This window comes from Ixodes scapularis, unplaced genomic scaffold (genome assembly GCF_016920785.2).
Source record: "Ixodes scapularis isolate PalLabHiFi unplaced genomic scaffold, ASM1692078v2 PGA_scaffold4__175_contigs__length_147842914, whole genome shotgun sequence".
In the NCBI taxonomy this organism is placed as follows: Eukaryota; Metazoa; Arthropoda; class Arachnida; order Ixodida; family Ixodidae; genus Ixodes; species Ixodes scapularis.
This window is the reverse complement of record NW_024609879.1, coordinates 101700545-101720722: the sequence shown is the minus strand read 5'-3', so window position 1 is coordinate 101720722 and position 20178 is coordinate 101700545. Positions and strand designations below refer to the sequence as shown.

General features: G+C 44.6%; 1 protein-coding gene across 1 annotated transcript in view; it reads left to right on the top strand.

Annotated features, from left to right (window-relative positions):
• Nucleotides 1–20178, top strand: part of LOC8032582 (GDP-L-fucose synthase) — a 33229-nt gene that overhangs the window by 728 nt on the left and 12323 nt on the right. The window contains exons 2-3 of the mRNA XM_040209289.2: nucleotides 2381–2525; nucleotides 7264–7378. Coding sequence (XP_040065223.2) covers nucleotides 2389–2525; nucleotides 7264–7378 — 252 coding nt within the window. The 5' untranslated portion in view covers nucleotides 2381–2388. The remainder of the gene's footprint in view (nucleotides 1–2380; nucleotides 2526–7263; nucleotides 7379–20178) is intronic.

Genomic DNA, 20178 nt, shown 5'->3' with positions numbered 1-20178 from the left:
CGGTTGAGAGGACAATGAAATGCATGGGCTTCGGACTAAAGGAGAATAAAGACAGGCTTTTTATCTCTACAAGTGAAAGCTACGTGCTTGTTAGACCAATTCATCGCTTACTTTTTACACCAGGCACCACTGTGTAGATGAAAAACTTGTCTTTATTCTCCCTTGGTCCGAAGCCCATACATTTCACTGTCATCTCAACCACGAATGGAGGTCTGTGACGTCATTTTTGTTGCCTGTGCTCGCGCACACCGGCGGCTGCTGGCTCGTGGAAAGAACGTGCGCCACTTATTATGGACACCAAATTCCTTGGTTCAGTATCCCTTTAAGGCTCATTCACACACTCGCAACCTAGTAGGACCGGCTCAGACGAGACCGGTTTTTAGAGGGTTGCTGAAGCAAACATTTCAGTGTCAATAATAAGTGGCGCACGATCTTTCCATGAGCCAACAGCCGCCGGTGTGCGCGAGCACACGCAACGAAATTGACGTCAAAGTTCCTCATTCACGCTTAAGGGAAAAGGAGAATAAAAACAAGCTTTTCATCTCCACAGTTGGGTCTGGTGTCAGAGGTAAGCGATTAAATGGTCTAACAAGCACGTAGCTTTCACTTGTGGAGATAAAAAGCCTGTCTTTATTCTCCTTTGGCCCGAAGCCCATACATTTCACAGTCATCTTAAGCGCGAAGGAAGGACTATGACGTCAATTTCGATGCGTGTGCTCGCGAACACCGGCGGCACTTGGCTCGGTGAGAGAACTTGCGCCACTTATTATGGACACTAAATTGTTTGGTTCTTGCGTTGGCTTAGGACCTGCTCCGCAGCAGCGCATGCGCCGTCGCAAGAGGCTAAAAAAACAGTCTTGTCTCACCTAAAGCCCCTTTATGTTTCAAAAGTAGCTCAATTATCGTCGATGCACGAGGCACGTGCAACGTGCATCCCTTGGGAAGATCATGGCAGCACAGCGCATCACTGAGCTAGATTTCAGACGCCATGTTCTTCCCAGAAGTGGCGCGCGGCACGTGCCTCGAGCATTTCTATAACAATTAATGGCGCCACTTTTCCCAGGATAGAGGGGGCTTTGGTCTCACCCGGTCGTACTCGGTTGCAAGTGTGTTAACGGGCCTTTAACGATGAACAGAGTATAGACAGAACTGAATTTTATCGAGACCCGCCTTCCCTTTTAGATTAGAACTTACAATTATTCATAATCTTTTTCACCAATCATCACCGTTCTTAGCGACCGCACGAAACAAAGCACCGAAATACACCGATATTTAAAAAAATAATAAAATAAAATGAAGGTCGAAAAACATCCCGCGATTTACATCATAAACAAACACCGGAAAACCTACAGCCTATACTTGTAACTTACGATTATTATAGGATTTAAGACCCGAAACGGTTCCTCCGAATGCATCTAAATGAGATCATCGGCAAATAGTCATTGATATATATATATATATATATATATATATATATATATATATATATATATATATATATATATATATATTTTTTTTTTTTTTTTTTTTTTTTTTGAAGTGGTCATGGTCAATTACGGGGTCTGTAAAGTTGCGCTCACACTGCTTGTATACATCAAACAAAGGGCAGTCTGCTGACACTCTCAAGCGTGTTTTTTTTTTTTTTGCATGACGGTAGTCTGTCAGATTGGTCATACAAAAAACTGCCTGCAGACATGTTCAAGCATGTTCGAAGCAAACATGCTTCGAACATGCTTGGGTCGTGGCCGCAGATGATTCTGTCATCTTGTCTGCAACGAACACCTTGCCTTTTGTGTGATGAACGAGCAGATGGACTTTGTGGCTTTAAACACTTCTTTCTGAAAATGATGGAACTCCCGCCTGAGTATGTGCCTTGTAACGAACATACCATCTGTACTAAAAAAAAAAAAGCACGCCGAAGACACTTAAATGTGCTTACGTGTAGGAATGCAAAAGCATTCCTACACGCAACGCGCCACGTCTTCCATCTTCACACGGCGCTCCGGTGGTGGCATGGAGGCGCGGCGAACGCAGCCGGCTTCACGACGGCTCCCGTGGCGAAGCATCTGCTTTGCTGTGCTTTTCTTTCTCTTTTATTCCATAGGCGCGTCCGCTTTGAGCATGAGCGGTGCGTGCTCGATGACGTATTTTTGTGACCATTTTTCGGGCACAACGCCGACGCCTTTTCTCGTTATGGGACGTATAAGGCTTTCCCTTTATTAAAAGCAACTTTCGGCTTTCGCGTATGAAAAGCATTGCCATCCGACTTCTGGCTTCGAAAACACTACTAGCAGGACGGTAGCAAGTTCATCGGCCGTGTATATTGAAAAATCGACAACGAATAATTTTAGGAGCGTAATATATGTGTTTCGTCTTCCAGTGTTTAAGATGTCAGCTGATCGGAAGAAAGTTTTGGTGACCGGCGGCAGCGGTCTAATCGGAAGTGCAATCCAGAACCTCATAGACAACGTGAAGATGGACGACGAGACCTGGGTTTTTGTGTCCTCAGAAGACGCCGATCTCAGGTAACTGGTCTTTGACCGCCCTCCACGAAGCAGTTCGGTTGTTTTCGGTGTTTTCTCCTCCTCAAATTTGACTTGCGTTCAGTTCGACGTTTGCTTTTGCGTATTTATAATTCGCATTTGCTGGTGACTACTTGTGTTGTCTTTTAGTCGTCCGCCTTCGCATGACTGACTGAAAGAAGACAAGTTATCTTCGCTTCATCATAAGTTCGAGCGCCGTCAAACGCATTGGAGACATATAAACACGGACACACATGCTACATGAGCAAACTCCCGGCCAGGCACATAGCCAGGACTTTGTATCGGGGGAGGCCCGCCCATGACAAAATGCTCTATGAGGCGGGGTGGGGAGAGGAGGTCCCAGCAAATAGAAAATTTCGGGGGGGGGGGGGGGAGGAGGCGGGAAGTGTGTGGGGGGGGGGGCCTTATGCCCCCCCCCCCCCCCCCGCGGGTACGTGCCTGCTCACGGATCATTCACAGACACCATGGCATTCTATCTGGCAGTGCTTGATTGGCTCATCGGCTTGTAACATCGACTGCGCGTTCGAACTTAAGATAAAGTATAGTGCCATAACTTATTAATTTATGTGAACTGCGGCCACCGCTAGAAAACTCGAAAACGATTCAGTGATTTTAAAAGGGGTGTCATTCGAAGACTCAGCAGGAATCGTGGAAACCCAAAGATAAAAATGCTCCACTTTCTCGGTTGCAATGCATTTCACTAAAGTTCCTTTTTTTTTCTTTTTCTAATGCGTATGGGACGGGTATGGTACCCTGCTTTGAAATGTCGTTCGATTCCTGCGCTGTATAGATGGTTGAACGTAATGATATAAAACAACGCAAAAAAGGTACGAAAGAAAGCGACAACCCATACAGGACAGAGCGCTGACTCGCATCTATGTATTTTTACTAATAGACAAGGAGAAAGCAAACACACATTTTTCCACGCGCTCACACGCACATCTTCTTCCCATCGTAGCTACGCATTACGGCACGTGCGGGACCTTTATTGTTAGTTTCAGGAATTTCAGCTCCTTACTATACTTCGTCTCACGTTAGTATGGACTATTGTTAGCCGCGCGTGTTAAAAGCGCGAGATAGTTGCTTCGAATGAAGCCTCGGCGGCTGCACGAGCGCTCGTGCAACGAGTGCTCCAGTCAAGGCAGTCAAAGCTAGCCGCTCGCGCTAGCACAGCATTCGCGGTTAGTCTATGTTAAGGTGACCTTGTGTTGCTACAAGCCCGAGCTCCTGGCTCTGGGGCACATCTTTGCGGCACAAACTCTCGTGCACCAAGGGCAGCTGTCAACGCTATGAGCTCGCGCTTCTATAGCCTTCGCTGCGGTACAACATAAGGTGAAACAAAGTATAGACAACGCCACTGACACCGCGCTGATGCAGTTTCTTCCGTCACTGTGGATGTAGAATGCCTCAAGCACCTGACGTGTCACATTTTCTTTGTGCCGTCCTAAAATTGTGATGGTATTAAAAGACGGTTCGCGCAGGAACTCCTTACTGTGAACTGAAAGGTGTCCTTCCACTGTGACTCCGAGAGAGTACCTGTGCTCACGGAGCTATATCATTGAGGCAGCGTCTCATTTGCCCAAAGTAGGTGAGGCCGCAAAAGAGGGGTATGCTGTACACAACACCCGTGGCACATGGCACAAACGGCTTGGCGTGCTTCTGACTGCACGTGTTCTTTTTGATTCTCTCTGCCTTCGCGTTGACTCTGGGATAAATCTGACTCGTTTTTTGGGAAGCTGAAAGAAAACACTGGAATTCTGTAGCAGTTTCCCACATTTTTTAAAATTATGTGAAGCTCTGTGTAGATACTGGATGACCACTGGTCACTTTCTTTCCACACCACGTTTTGTGAAATGGCTACCCTTTGATCTCTTCAGTAGTGTTTCAGCCACGTCTGACAGTAGTGCCGATGGACAGCCCGCATTTTTCGGTTTGTCAATATGCAACTTGAAGCTGTCCCCTAGGGCGTGGAAGCAGGATTTCTTCAGTGCCGAGCCTAGACAGGTTAACGGAATGCCCCTCTTTACGATTTTTCAGTGGGCCGACCTGTGGTCAAAGAATACCTTTCTTAGAACTTGGGCTGTACTTCCAACAACCATTGGCGTCTACTAGATTGATGGAATGGTTCATGTGCACACCTTCTTCTGGAATCTCAAAGGTGAACTTAGTGACCCCCTGCACTCCGCTAATGTCTTCACCACTTTGTTCGCCTGCGTGTTCAATGGTTAACCTTTTTTCTAAAATCACAAAAATATCGTCAACAAAACAAATTACCTTCTTTATACTTGTGCCGCTTAATGCTCTTTCGATTTCACAGTCCACTTCACCAAAGTAAATGTCACTTAAAGCAGGGACGACACAGGACACAATACCCAGCCCGACTTTTGATTGTAGCACCCTTCACGTCAACCGACTTGAAGGAGACAGACCAAGGTGTATCTCCGAATGTGTGGATGCACTCCAACAATTAAAGAAAAAAGGACAGGTTGGTTAAATTACCACCTTAGTTAATTTTCTGGTAGATCAGGAACTACGTACGTGTCATGCTATCAGACAAATAGTTTTCAACTAAGAGGAGCTAGTCGAGTATCTCCAGGTAGGAGATCTGTGGAAGAGGAAACCTTTATTAATATGTGGAAGATCTTTATTACTCCTTGCCGCACAAAAGAGTGCTAGCAACAGTGAATGGATGCATTGAAGCTAATGGAGAGCTGGCATTCAGAGGCATTATTAGTGTACCCATGGAAAGTTTAATTGAGACGTTACTATTCCTTCTGCAGTCAATGACAGTTGGGTGACGTGAAGGGTGCTGCAGGCAAAAGTCGGGGGTGTGTATGGGCTCCTGTGTTGCCCCCGTTTTAAGTGACATTTACTTAGGTGAAGTGGGCTGTGGCATCGAAAGAGCGTTAAGCGGGACGAGTATCAAGAAGGTAATCCACTAAGTTGGTGATTCACATACGTGTCCAGAGGTTAACCACTGGACACGCAGGTGAACAAAGGGGTGGAGACCTTTCAGAACTGTGTGTTTGAGTGTGTGTGGGGGGGGGGGGGGGGGGAGGCATAAATTTACCTTTAAGATTCCAGGGGTCCTAAACTTGTCAAACACGAAGTTGGGGCCGAAGTTGACGGAGCGCACTGATTCAACAATCACGACGATGTGACTTCGCATTTTTGTCGCCTACGTTCAATCTGCGCGCTCCGCGAACTTTCGGCTCCAACTTTGTGTTTGTCGAGTTTAGGGCCCCAGAAGAAGGTTTGCTCCAGTACCTGGACATTTCAATCAACCTAGGAGGCTCCCAAGTTTGCTGGAAGTACAGCCCAAGATCTAAGAAAGGTTTTCTTGACTACAGGTCGGCCCACTCAAAAATTGCAAACAAAGGCATTGCATTAACCTGTCTAGGCTCGACACAGAAGAAATCTTGCTTCCAAACTCTAGGAGACAGCTTCAAGTTGTAGTCTAGGGGACAGTTTCAAGAGACAGTTAAAAAAATGCGGGCTATCCATCGGCACTACTGTCAGACGTGGCATGCACACTGCTGACGAGAAAAAAGGGTGGCCATTCCACAAAAACGTGACGTGGAAAGAAAGCGACCAGTGATCACCCAGTATTTACATAGAGTTTTACGTACTAGAAAAAGAAATGTAGGAAACCGCTACGGAATAGTTTTGTATTTATTTTTGTTTCAGCCCCACAAAGAAAAAAAAAAAAAACGAGAGTCAGATTTGTCCTAGAGTTAACGCGAAGGCAGAGGGAATCAAAAAGAACACGTGCAATAAGAAGCACACCTAGCCGTTTGCGGCATGTGCCACGGGCGTTGTGTACAGCATTCCCCTCGGGCGGCCGCACCTACGTTGGCCAAACAGGACGCGACCTGAACAATAGGCTCAGTGAGCACAGGTACTCTCTCGGAGTCACAGTGGGGGGAAACCTTTCAGTTCACTGTGAGGAGTGGCTGCGCGAACCGTCTTTTAATATCATCATAATTTTGTGAAGGCGCAATGAAAAAGTGACATGTCAGGTGCTTGAGGCATTCTACATCCACAGTGGTGGAAGAAACTGCATCAGCGCAGCGTCAGTGGCGTTGTCTAGCAAGGGACTGGAATTCCTGAAACTGACAATAAAGGTCCAAAACGTGTCGTAATGCGCAGACAACATGGGCAGAAGATGTGCGTGTGAGCGCGTGGAACAATCTGTGTTTTCTTTCTCCTCGTCTATAAGCAAAAATACACAGTTGCGAGTCAAATTACTGTCCTGTCCGGTTTGTCGCTTCCTTTTATACTTTTTTGCGCTGTTTTATCTCATTATGTTTAACCCATTCACCCAATTTTGCCAGTGCACAGCTCCTTTAATTTTCACTATGAAGGGCCAAGGTAATAAGCTAGTCTCGCTCAGAAATGATTACAAAATGGCTCTAGGACTGCACGATACAAATTGTGATAACATTTTTATGAAAAAAAAATATATTCATTATTCTAAGGCAGAGCTGTGAATTGACACCATTAAATATTTTACCTATTCGTAGACGATGAACTGACGATCATTTTGGTTTTTACAATTGTCCAGTCAAAGGACACCTTGAATAATTGGACAGTGCATCCTGTCTACGCAAAACCAGGTTAACGCGTCAAAAAAAACTTATATTAGTCATATCGAGACGCCCAGAGAACCTGACAAAATAAGTATTATAAAAATTAATAGTTATCTCATCTTGCCTCGAAGGAATGCCGTGGAAACTGAGGCTCTGTTCGCGAAGCACAGGCCAACCCACGTGATCCATCTCGCAGCCAGTCACGGAGGATTATACAGCCACCTGAAGCACGGCCTTCAATTTCTGGTCAGAATGTTTGTCGAGACGTTCTTTTTGTAGACGTGCGAGAATGCGCGGTGGCACTATGGCCGCAAACATCAAACGCACAAGCACATGTACAGCCCTCAAATACACTTAAATTGGGGCAAACACCCTTTTTTCTTTTCTTTTTTTTATACTCGTTTTCTTTCTACGTGCAGTTTAACAACGCAATCGGCTACCGAATAATATTGCTTCAGTGCTTTCAAATTAATTTTTTTTTCAATCTTTGTTAAACGAAAGTTATTAAGGCTGCGGTCCCACGGCCGCAACAATAATGCCGGTGCTGGCTGTACTTCGGCTCATGTTCGCGGTACAAATGTCGCGTCTGTGCGGGAGTAACGCAATTTGTTTTAATTGCAAATGAATGGCCGATTTATCTTCCGTACCTTAGGACAAAATGTGATATATGATCTCCGCAAACGTAACCCGTAATGGACAAACAAAAAGCGAAGGTTTTGTCATTTTTGGAAACACCTTTCTATGAGTTCTAGGTTTATAGATTTCTAAGGCGACCAAGTCGCGTTCTGGTTTTAATTATAAATAGATAAAGGACACGTGCAGTCTCCTATTACGTCTTTTTTCTAATTTGTGCACACACATTTTTTTTTCTTTTTTGGAAGGTGGCTTTCTTTTTATAAAAAGAGATCAGAAGGAACGAGGAACGAGCTTTCGTTCCTTTTTTTGAGGAACGTGTACAACACTGTTTTTGATAAACCTAGCAACTCAACGTAAAAAAAAAAAAAATTGAAAAGCGCAATTTCAGCCGTTTAGTCGTAAACTTTGCCTTAAAATGTTTCAATTTCGAAATTTAATTCAAGGAGTTCCAGGTTTTTCAGATAGTATTTTAGTAGCCGGTCTGATACTTGTAATTGTGTTCCAGCGGAAATAGGTTGGTCCTCTTAAAAGCTAATTTCTTTGTATTTGTGCTGGAAGTCGTTTAAAATAATTTCGTAGTGAAGCAATATTTTGAAGCTTGACTATGTACGCGAAAACCGCAACTCAGAAAAAACAAGAGTTATTTTGAAAGAACATTTGTAAAGAAAATTTTTCCTCAATCCATTTGAGATTAATTTCCACGATTATAATTTTTCAAACGTTAACCAATTTTTATAAGTATCAAATATTATTTTTGCTGTAGCAGACGACACACACTTGCGCTATCTCTTGCTTTTGTAGATAAGCAGTTCTAAATGACGTTCCCTAAAACGACACAGAAGCCACCAATTCCTCGTTACAACGTTGCCAACATTGGACTTTTCGATACTGATGCGTTGCTGCGTTGACGTTAGCCGCCTTGCGTGACTTTATGCGGGTGCGGGCATGACTCGGCAAATTATTGTTTCCACTCTTTTTATTTAATTTTAGAGTTATTACGACTCATTCCGAGTTTTGTTCCAAATAAGCTGGAGGAGTATTGGACCATTCGTGTTTGTGAAAAGGCGATCGCTTTCTGTAAAAAAATGAGGAGAAGGTATTTTTGAGAAAAAAAATGCAGAAAACATTGTATGTTGTGCGAAATAGAGCCAATTGTGTAACGCCCCCCCCTCCCTCAAATAAAAAAAAAAAAGTAGAAAGAGCCGAAAAATAAACGGGAAAAATGGAAATCAGAAATAAAAGAAGGAAAAAAGCGGGGGGGGGGGGGGAGGGGGGGGGGGGCGAGGCAGGCAATATAGCAGGGACACATCTGCACACAGATAAGCACACGGACTTGGAGATAGGCGAGATATGTTGCCCCTGAGTGCGAATAAATCAGATGGCGTCTTTCATAAACTACATCCCAACTTTACAGTGTCGATTACAGTACTGCAAGCGCAATTCTACTCTAGATAATTTGATGAACCTGGTTACACGTTTACACGTTTCTTACGTGCTCAATAAAGATAAAAGTGAAAGCGGCACAGTCTGCTTTGTAATTTGAGACGAAGACTGTATGATGAAAATAATCCCTGGAGAAGGGGAACAAGAGGGACAAAGGACAAACACAAATCTCCAAACATAGCTAGGTGACTGTTGAGCGACCGAAAAAATCCGCCTGGTCCGGGTATCGAACCCGGGACCTCTCCATTACAGGTGGAGCGCTCTACCAACTGAGCTAACCAGGGGTTAGACGTCAGTAGAGCAAACGGGTTTTATCAGCTGCCATCAGTCTAACACCAACAAGGGTGAAGCTTGCAATTTAAGGTTAATATTAGAATGCAATTAAATGCAAAGGTGCAAGCGAGCTATACAAGAAGCTATGTTTGGAGATTTGTGTTTGTCCTAGCTGTGTTTGGAGCACCTAGCTGTGTTTGGAGATTTATGTTTGTCCTTTGTCCCTCTTGTTCCCTTTCTCCAGGGATTATTTTCATCATTCTTGTCCAGCTCGCTTGCACCTTTGCATTTAATTGCATTCTAATAATGAAGACTGTATGTTTCATTAGATATCCTTTTTTTTTGCGCAGTTAAAGGGCAGTTTTGCAATAACGTTTTTTCGGAGTACTTTTTTTTTTATTGATTTTAACGTGATCAACAGACCTACTTAAAGAGGTTATGGTAAACTAACTTCTTACGCGCCCCTTATTGTGTTTGTCATATAGTGGGGAAAATATTGGCACAGAACCTTAAGCTCTAATACAAGGAAGACAATACTTTATCGGCAGTTCACATATCACGTATTGTTTGCATCATCTTTGAACAATACCGTCATAGATTGCAATAAAATGCTCAATGGGCACCCTGCGTCCGCTACGAGCCAAGCGAACAGCGCCTCGCGTGGCCACTTTTGATCCAGTGGAGGGAGAGCGGTGGAGCCCCGCCGCTGCTCCCGCGTTTCTGCCAATGTGGTAGCCCAAGCAGGCATGTTGACCTTGAAACACCTACCGATGTACCACTGCAGTCGTGCTGCGACCGCCGAGGTCGCTACCCGATGGGTACGCACGACGCCGCCGCGAGAGGCGCCCATATCGGCCACTGAGTTAGATCTAGCCCCGAAAAGCAACGTGGCACGGCTGCCTGCAAACAGATGATACTGAGCTATGTCTGCTTGTATCGCAAGATATATCTCACTCGTGCTATCGCCACACCTCCCCTGCATTATTCGCGACCCCAGCAAAACGGACGCCACCAAGCGGGAAAACCGGGAACCAGCCGGTCCAGGTCGCTCCGCGCCTCTCCGCGTCTCTGGTGGCTTTCGCGGACACGTGTTGTCGGCGCGATGGCCAACAGTGTAATTTCAAGAAGGTCCGAAAATTTCTTAAGTTTGCCTGAGTGTTCATTAGTATGGGGAAGCCTCAGTAGATTGTTTCCTTCCATCACGTGTTTTCGATTTCTTGGGTGGGGAGAAATCGCGGAAAACGTTTTGATTTCTTGTCTGTCTCGAATCACATTTAAAGTGACGACTACTTGGTAACTGATAAGGGGTTTCTTTATAAGGATGTAGAACAGTAGGGGGACGACAGACGAGGCATTTCACTGGAGGGAACACCAATGCTGCAGTCAACTGAATGGGAAGGTTCGATAGCTGCTTTTCTTGAGTTTGGTTGTGTTCGATTAGCTTCAAGTTTGAGCCACCCACGCCGGTCGGTGCGTTAGCTATTCATCTTGGCTGTTTTCCACCGAAAAAGCCTATGGACCTCAATGAAAAAGTTTGGCTGATTTCGCAAATACTTGATTCAAGAAAACCTGCTCGCTGCAAATGATGAATGAGGGAAATTATCTGTTTTCAAAAGGTGGGGAACGAGTCTGGCAACGTTAGAAGCTGTCACGGCATTTTGATATATCGCGCCTACAATATTTATATTATACCCCAGTCGAATTAAGCTAGCAGCAATATATGTCTACATTTCTCAGGTTTACCGGCCACAAAAATACTCATTTTTTCCGTTCAGGATTCGAAGTCAAGTTCGATGCAGAGAGGTTCTGCGTGAATCTCCAATGAAGACTCTCTTCAATTTGTCCGCATTCGTCTCCGTGCTACCGGCTAGAATCATTTGGCTAAGTTTAACTTAGTATATCTCTGTCTGTCAAATATACTTTTATTCAGCAGTTCACCTAATAGCTAGTTAACTAAGCTCATATTTCAAACCGAAGAATATACTAATATCGCTTTAGTGCGACATAGTACGTAATATAATACATAAACCGCTCGTCAAAATGACTTCTCGATTGCTACTAAACCCTGAATTCAAATACGAGTATCAGCTGCTTAGTGGGGTGCCGGCGGGTTAACATGCTCCTTGGCTCAAGAAGCGCTTGCTTAATTTTCACAATTTTCCTGCAGCCCGTATTGTTGACCGAGCAGACGACTGAAGTTGTTTCTTAAACGCGGATACGCACAAAAGCTCGATTTTGCGGACAGATAAGTAGCATGGTCGAAACATGCGAGTTGGCTGAAAATTACTGTCGGTCGGAGAATTCTGCGGTCATTGCCGCTTTCCTTAGATGATCAAAACTAATTAGTATATTACCGTCTCTCCAGAGCCCATAGTTTCGGTTTCGAACGAAATCTCCGAAACAAAAGTTTGACATGAAAAAAAAAAAAAAAAAACACTTGGAAATTAAAACTATGCTCTGCAAGTTTATGGGCACCGGCTACACTTAACCGTCTCAGCTGAAATACCTATAAAATTGGGCATTGAACAAAAGAAAATCTGTTAAATTGAACGCGCCACCTGTTCAGGCGGCCCGGCCGAGCCGACGCGACCTGGACTCAGCCGCCATGTTTGTTTGGTGGTGGTCGCTGGTGTCGCGAATAGCCCCTCCGTCTGTTCAATAAACCAGTTTATCTCTCCTTTATGCCACTCGCAGAGTGAGCGCTGCTCGGCGAAACTTGTCGCCGGATTGTTGTATATTTTCTCGATGGAATTTACTCTTAGACGCACATGCGCATGTGAACATCAGCTTATAAACAGTAAGGAGGTGAAAAAAATAAGTTAGTTAGTACTTGGTACTAAATCGGTATGATGTTAATGGTTGCAAAATAACTCTAATAAATATCATATTTTGAATCATGATATAAAGAAACTGAACAGATCCCTCTAAACGCTCTAAACTATATAAACAATTTCGATGAAGGGAAGAATGCTCCGCACTATACTTCGTTTCAGCTTCCGTCCGAGCGCAGCCAAAGCTACGTGTGGCCGGAGCCAATCACACGCCGGCAATAGGTCACGCGATCTCGCCTGCACTTTTGTATCATTCCGCTGCGCCGCTGGTCGTCCGCGCCGCCCGCGCTCGCCGAGTATTTCGTCTGCTACGGGTGTATCCAGGGATTTCCCTAGACCCCCCCTAGAGGGAGTTGAGACCCCCCCCTAGTTTTTCTGGACACCCCCCCCCCCCCCCCCTGAATCTAAAAAAAAAAGAAAAAAGAAAATAATTTTTTTTTTCAGATTAAGTAGAAAACACCACCTCTCAGGTGTATATATAGAGAAAGGGAAACATACATTAGGGGTATGAGCATTTGGTTAATAGACGTCTGTAATTTAGCTAGTGGACTAAAAAAGAAACAGTTTTGTATTTTATCTAGCCTCACCTCGCATCGCCTCCCCCCCCTCCCGAGCCATTGGGACCCCCCCCCCCCCCCTCGATTAGGATCCTGGGGAAAACCCTGGGTGTATCAACGGTATCGGCTGCTACAGGTTTAAAAAATGCCCTTTCACGTTCTGAAATTTAGTCACAGGTGATGTCAGTAGGTAGGCTGGCCGCTGGCGTCTGTGTCCGAGCTTTCCACCTCTTCGGCATAGTTTCGAGATATAAGTACGTTGCAAGCTGTGCCCGATGACCCGGCCGTTGATGTTTCCTTGTACTGTCTGGATATACCAGGGCCCAAGGCGCAGTCTTTTTAATTTCTCGGCGTTCAATTTGATTGGCAGGTAAAGGGGTGCCCTGAGTTCGCCGCGTATCAGTGAATTGTAGTGGCCCGGACGCTTTTCTTGTTTAGAACGCATTCGCGGTACGACGCGGCCGGAGTCTCCTGCCCAATTTGAAAGCAGACATTCATCACGACCTCTCGCGCCTGACGCCCAAACGTGCCTTTGCGAAATGACGTTTTGAAGCGACTCGGTGAGGAAAGCAGCAAAGCACATGATTCGGCCATTACGGGAGCGAAATCATTCAGAAAAACCGACCGCTGCAGCCGTGTTGCCAGCGGATGTACGTGTTTTCACCAAACCACATGCAATTATATATATTGATAAAAACATGACCTTGATATATTCAATTCCCTTAATTGCAAAACATTCTCAGCAGTACATATCTGAAATATTGTGCAATGTGTACGCACAAAACAATTATTAAAAAAAAAAAATCTCTTGCGGACTTCTTTGTGGTGCGTAGGGATGCTCTTCTCGAAGTTACGAACCGTCTTTCAGCCTTTGGCTGCACTCGGACGGGAACTGAAACGAAGTATAGTGAGCGTCTTAAAATCACCTCTATTAGTATTATTATGTCTTTTTTCTTCTTAACAATATTATTATCATCATCATCATTTATTTATTTATTTACATACCTCTAAAGGCTCCAAAGGAGCATTACATAGAGGGGGGTGTCGTATAAACTTTTACAGAATCATACAATATTTCACAAGAAAAAATAAAGACATCGTGTCACGCTAAACAGAACCATGAAGGGAAGACATTACATAACAAAAAAGCAACACACGCACTCACATCATTGGAGGCAGTCGACGTGCTAGAAAAAAAGAAATAGACCCAGCGAGCGAGTAACAAACATACGGGGCAATATATGATTCATTCACCCTAAAGATTCACGCAATAACAACATAAATGTATCATGATCAATGACCGTCGCAATTTCGCTTGCCAACTCATTCCATTCAGTCGCCGCTTGTACGAACGGGGAGTATTTGAACAGATTAGTTCTTGCAAATGGAATATGAACTTTGTAACAATGATCATGACGAGGGGAAATGCGAGCCGGTGGGAGAATGTTGTTTTGACGGAAATCTGAGGAACTATGATAGAGTTTATGAAAATGGGATAACCTTGCGAGGTATCTTCGCTGGTGGAGAGTCAATAAACCAAGTGAACTCTTAAGTTGACTGACGCTTATAGGTGAATACGTTTTTAGTATAAACCTGGTGGCCCTGTTTTGTAAAGATTCTAAATTATTAATTAAATATTTTTGATGCGGGTTCCAAATTATAGCTGCATATTCCAACTTTGGCCTAATCAGGGTAGAGTATGCAGGTAGTTTCGTTTCTGCTGTTGCCATTATAAATGCCTTCTTAAGAAACCAAGTGACTGGTTAGCCCTTCTAAGGATATAATCTAGATGAGTGTTCCAGGAGAGGTTGGAAGTTAAGTGGACTCCTAAATATTTATATGTGGATACTGTATCCAATTTTGAATCTATACCTTTTTAGTCGTATTGAAAAGACGAGCGACGATTGGTAAATGTCATTTTTTGTTTGTTTTATCTGTATTTATCTGCATTTGCCACGTGTCACACGATGAAAGTATGATATCCAAATCACTTTGAAGAGTTAGGCAGTCGCTTTGACTAGCTATTTGACGGTATACCACACAGTCGTCTGAAAATAGGCGAATCTTTGAAGAAATGTTGTTGGGGAGGTCATTTATATAAATTAAAAACAAAAGTGGTCCAATAGACCCTTTCCGGAATTCAGTCTGGCCACTTTGATCATTATCATCATCATCTGAAAACGGCATATGTGCTATACTAATGGCGGCCTTCTGTTTACTGATGAAGGAAGAAGTTGAAGATGCTTCTAAGCAGATGATTCGAGGCCTATACATTCCAGATGTTAGCGCGGCGTGAAGCAGGAATTGGACGAAAGAGCTGCGTAAGCGTTAATTTCTAACTCGATCCCAGTCAACCTGTTAGTAGCACTCACTCGGCTTCAAAGCCACTTGATGTATCAAACCACATAGACGCCTCTATCAAGGCGTCTATGTGGGTTGGCGCTTCGTTCCGACTGGCTGCATTTGTTTCGCCATCGACACTCAAAGAGATTGAAAAATAATTGTCGTGAAGTGCACCTTCTCGTTTACCGTTGACCTTTAAGGGATGGTGAACCGAAATTTGGATTTCAAAAAAAACAATGCAGAAGATATAGGCGGGACGCTACAATCCCTACAACACTACTCGTAAGGCGATATCTCGAATGGATGGCCGTATTTTTGGAAAAAGAGGTTGAGATTGAACCAGGCCGACGAGGCGCGTGACGTCAAGATACCGTGTTTCCTCCTCTCTTCGCTTCGCTCCCTCAAGGCCGCGAGGCGGAGAAGACGCGAGGCCGTTCCCTCTCCTTCTCGGAGAAACATGACGTCAACATTCCTGCCAAATGCGCCTCTTTTTTTGAAAAATTCGGTCATCCGTTCGAGATATTGCAGTATGAGTGATGTTTTGGTGTTTGCAGCATCCCGTTGCACGCTTTTGCCGCGTGTTTTGGGAAATTCAAATTTCGGTTCAGCTGCGGAGCCCTATTAAATACTGCAGACCTCAGGTTCATTGCCGCCATTAGTATAGTAAAATATAAACTGCCATTTGAGTCACCAGATGGCACTGAATTCCGGAAAGGGTCTATAACGGATCCTTGAGGGACACCAGATTTGACATGTATAGGTGGTGAGGTGATGTCATTTTCAAGTACTGATTGTTTTCTATCGTGCAAAAACTCACGAATCCATGTAATTACCTTATCATTAATTTTGAGATATTGTAGTTTTTTTTATCAGACGACTGAGTGGTCTGATCATCATCACCGAAGTGTGCCAGCACAGAGACCAATGGTTAATTCCTGGAGAATAGAATAAATACTGTGGGGATATTTATGTATATAAAAGGGGTCGTACGGGGTTTACTGTATACCTTTACGTACGGCACCGGTGCTCAAAGGGAACCCGGTGCCCAGGGGAAACCATTCGTCCCGGCATCCCATAACGCGGCCAACGGTTACCGGCAAGTGTGTTTGCCGCAAATATTCTACGCCAAACACGATTATACAAATATCCAACAGTGTTTATTGGGAAACATGGATTGCCAATGTCATGTTGTGGTCGAGTAGGCCACAGGCGCACAGGGCCCGCAATGCCGCCAAACGGACAGTCATGGGAAACGCGCGTGCCTCATTGTCGTCGGGCGTTTGGGCACGCATATGTACTGCCCGATCAGGTCCCCAGGTGTTATCACCTTTTCAGTACCACGGAGAAATCTCTAAGTACACGCCATTTCGTGGTCACATGAGCTGCAACCTGCTTTCTAGGCTGGAGTGCGATGCCCTTCCAAACTGTGGTTTTTGCAGAGTATGGAAAGACCGCTCAACATGTGGTACAAGTGCGTTCGGCTTGAAAAAGAGAGTCTAGAAAAGGTGGATATTTATACCGACCTCTATGTAGCTGGTATCGGCAGCAATAAATCTAGTGGGCCCCTTGTGTTTATACAGCCTTTGCTAAAAGTCCAGGGTCGGTTTGCTACAGACAGCATATCTTAGCTGCAGACTGCGTGAAAGAAAGCCTGCGAAGCCAGGGGCGCGTGATCGCGTGAGACTCGTCTTGAGACGCCACTACGCCCATGCGCTAGCTTGGCAGTGCTTCTTTTATCCTGTTTTAGCTGAGACGCTACTTCTAGAAAGCCGTCTTTGAGCCAATGGCGCGTGTTGTAGGGGTGGGCTTTCTCTCGAGAGCACGTGGTAATGAACAGCAAGATGAAGCCACACGCTCGAGCAATCAGATTTGAAGTGTTGTATACTTGTTGTGCACTACATGTAGAACCGAGCATAAAGACCTGCATTAACGTTACATGAGCGGCCATTGTGACGTCCTTGCTGCTGAGCGCGGAACTATGTGGAACATACATTTTGCACAATTGCTTTTGTCTTCCTCGTCAAGAACAAGGATAGAACGGCCACCATCATGGTGCGCTGCACGTCAAGTACAGGGCTTAGAGCCGTACATCGCCAAATTTCTGGGACATTACGTGAAACAAAGTTTTCGAGGAAATACCAAAATTGTAGTTGATGTGAGTTCTATGATGTCCAGGCAATTACAGTCATCGGGGATTAGAATCTTTCGTGAGGAAAACCAGAAATTGATAATTTTATAAATGTAACCTATGCGGAGAGCAAGTCGTCTGCCTCTTATGTAGGCCTTGCGGTGACGTCATAAGGACGGCGAGCTCTGATTGGCTTTGATCGAAAGGATAGTGGGTAGACCTCAATGCTCGATGCCTTTAAGCCTACCAACTTCTTTTTTTTTTTTTTTTTCAATCAGTCAATAAGTGTTCGGCGTTCTTACATCATCGCAACCTCTGTGCTGATCGAAGCAGACGAACTTACTTTCCCCATTATATTAAATGCAAAAAAAAAAACAAGCAAAAAATGTAGCGCCGTGGAATTATACGCATCCAAGATTGTAATTACATTACTTCATATTGATATTTTCTGACTGAAATCTAAAATATTACCGGGGAACATTTCGATGCTTGTAGTTGTTCAATTGAAATAAGCATTTTAGTGCATACGCCGAAGCGTTGATGTCTCAGAAAGTTGGAAATGAACAAGAGAGAATGCACGTACACGTGGCGGGGCCAACAGCAAGTTGATCTCTGGAACACAAGGAGCACGACGTGCCAAAAAATATCGTCCGGCGTTCCCGCGTCTTCATGCGCCTCTAAAACAACGGCTTTCAAACTGTGGTCCGCGGATCCCCAAGAGTCCTCAAGAGCGTTTAGTGAAATGGCCATCTGAACCTGTATCTTCACGGGGAAAACGTTTAGAACCTTCAGTGCGCGTGACAAGATCGATGCAATTATCAAGAACCTCAATGTTTGAAGCAGCCGGATGGAAAATTACTCCTTTCTCCAGCTGAATAGCCTTGACGAGTCCTCCGAAGTGGAGCTGCCGAGAAAGTCGAGGACCGTGATTCAAGAGCAAATGCAGTTCCCGAGAGCAAGAACGAGAGAACGGTTACGGGGTCCACAACGGTCAAAATATTTAGATCCGCTGCTCTAAAACACATTCGATTGGATACTTGCTGTATTTGCAGCATTTGTGAGGCAAATAGAAAATTCTGAATGATAAAGTGGCGTGGTGCAGTGTAAAAAATATTGGAGCGGCGCAGTGGTTACCACACCTTCCCGGTTGTGAAGAAACCCGGAGCTCAAATCCTGGCTATACCACAATATTGGTTGTTGATTTCTTTGTATTCTTTATTTCCATTTGATCTGTACGGTTGGGTCATACGCCCACACCGAAGAAGCCTTCTGTAACAGTGACTCCCTTCTGGTAAGCTGCTGCAAAGTAGCAGTTGCTAAGCACCCTCGATTGAACAATTTATTGGTTTTAAAATAATATTTTCCAAGCAATTGTAGATTGCTATAGAAGCGTACGTCCATTTGGTGTTCCATTGGAGACAGAAAAAGGCTTTCCTCTCCGATATTTTTCTTGGTAACTATGCCGGTGGAGTTCCTTGTAGTACATCATACTATGATGTGCTAAAAGAAAATCCGCTGCTGGATTATAAAGATATCAAAACACTCGAGTTCCTGGCACTGCTAGGATCAGAATATAGCTAGAAATACAAGGAACTCCAGAGTTCTGTACACCGGGTGCGTGGCAAAAGCACGATCGCATAGCTTAAAGGACATCTTCCTGACGTGAGTTTCTGCGCGCAAAAGAAGACTTGATAAAAACAACAACATAAAAATATGGTTTAATAAAATGTCTCTAAAGTGATTTAATTGCAATGGGAATCGGGGAGAAGAAAAACGATTGAAATCTCTGGTTAAAAAATGAAGGTGCACATTAAATTTCGTAACTGTTTAGAACGATTTAGAAATTACGTAATCTCTACAACTTTGTATTACATGTTCGTATCGCCGTGCTAATAAAGTTTCTAAACGACTACAAACACACTGGCTAGCACTTTTGGCTTTGGTAGCAAGACTGAACGCATCTCGACTTTTATATTTGTTTATACAGAAAAGGAAAGGCGTCAACATTCGATGCGTCAAACAAGAAGAATGATGGTTCTGTTCCAAGGAAGAATTAAAATATAAAAGTAAAATTGAGACCTTCATTTATAACAAAGACTGTTTGTCTAAGATAGCACGAAAAAATACGGCCGCTGTGACCCTGAGCAGTATGACAGCGCGAAACTCGGAGGAGCTGTGCCACGTCACGCGGCACCCGAGAAGTAGTACATACAGAGGTGAGGGAGCAGCACCGGTGTCGTGCGCAAACATTTATGGGCCGTTTGATATTTTAGACCCATAGCCAACCGGCAACGGCCAGGCGGCGCCAGCAGGGTGAGAGCGCACCGTTATACCCTGTCTCGTTGTAACTTGGCAAAGGGTAAACGATAAGCCCCACATAGCGTGCCGGCGGCTTCGAAATGCGCGACGTATACGAGCGCAATGCACACATATTGGAGCATGACGCAGCGAAAAGCCTGATACTTCTCCGGAGTTGAGGCGCGCTCCGGTGATAGGCAGTCACGTTCCGATTGCCCCGGCAGGGCCGTAACTTCCGCTCTACTGGCACGTTACGCGATCACGGCTTCCTGGGATACCCAGTATTTCTTGCTTCAGACACTAGGCTAAGCGGCGCCACCAGAGTAAAAGTTCACGTTTGAACAATGCAGTCGCCACTCCCAGGGTACCCAGTATTTTTTGTTTCAGTCGCTAGATGGCGCCAAACCAAACAGCATTGCAGGTTGCCTATGTTACGGATAAAAAAAAAAAAAAAAAAAAAACAGGAAGCGGGATGGCCAAAAAAACATGCTTTTCGTTTAAGGCACGTCAAATTATGAGGCGCTGGAGAAATGCAGC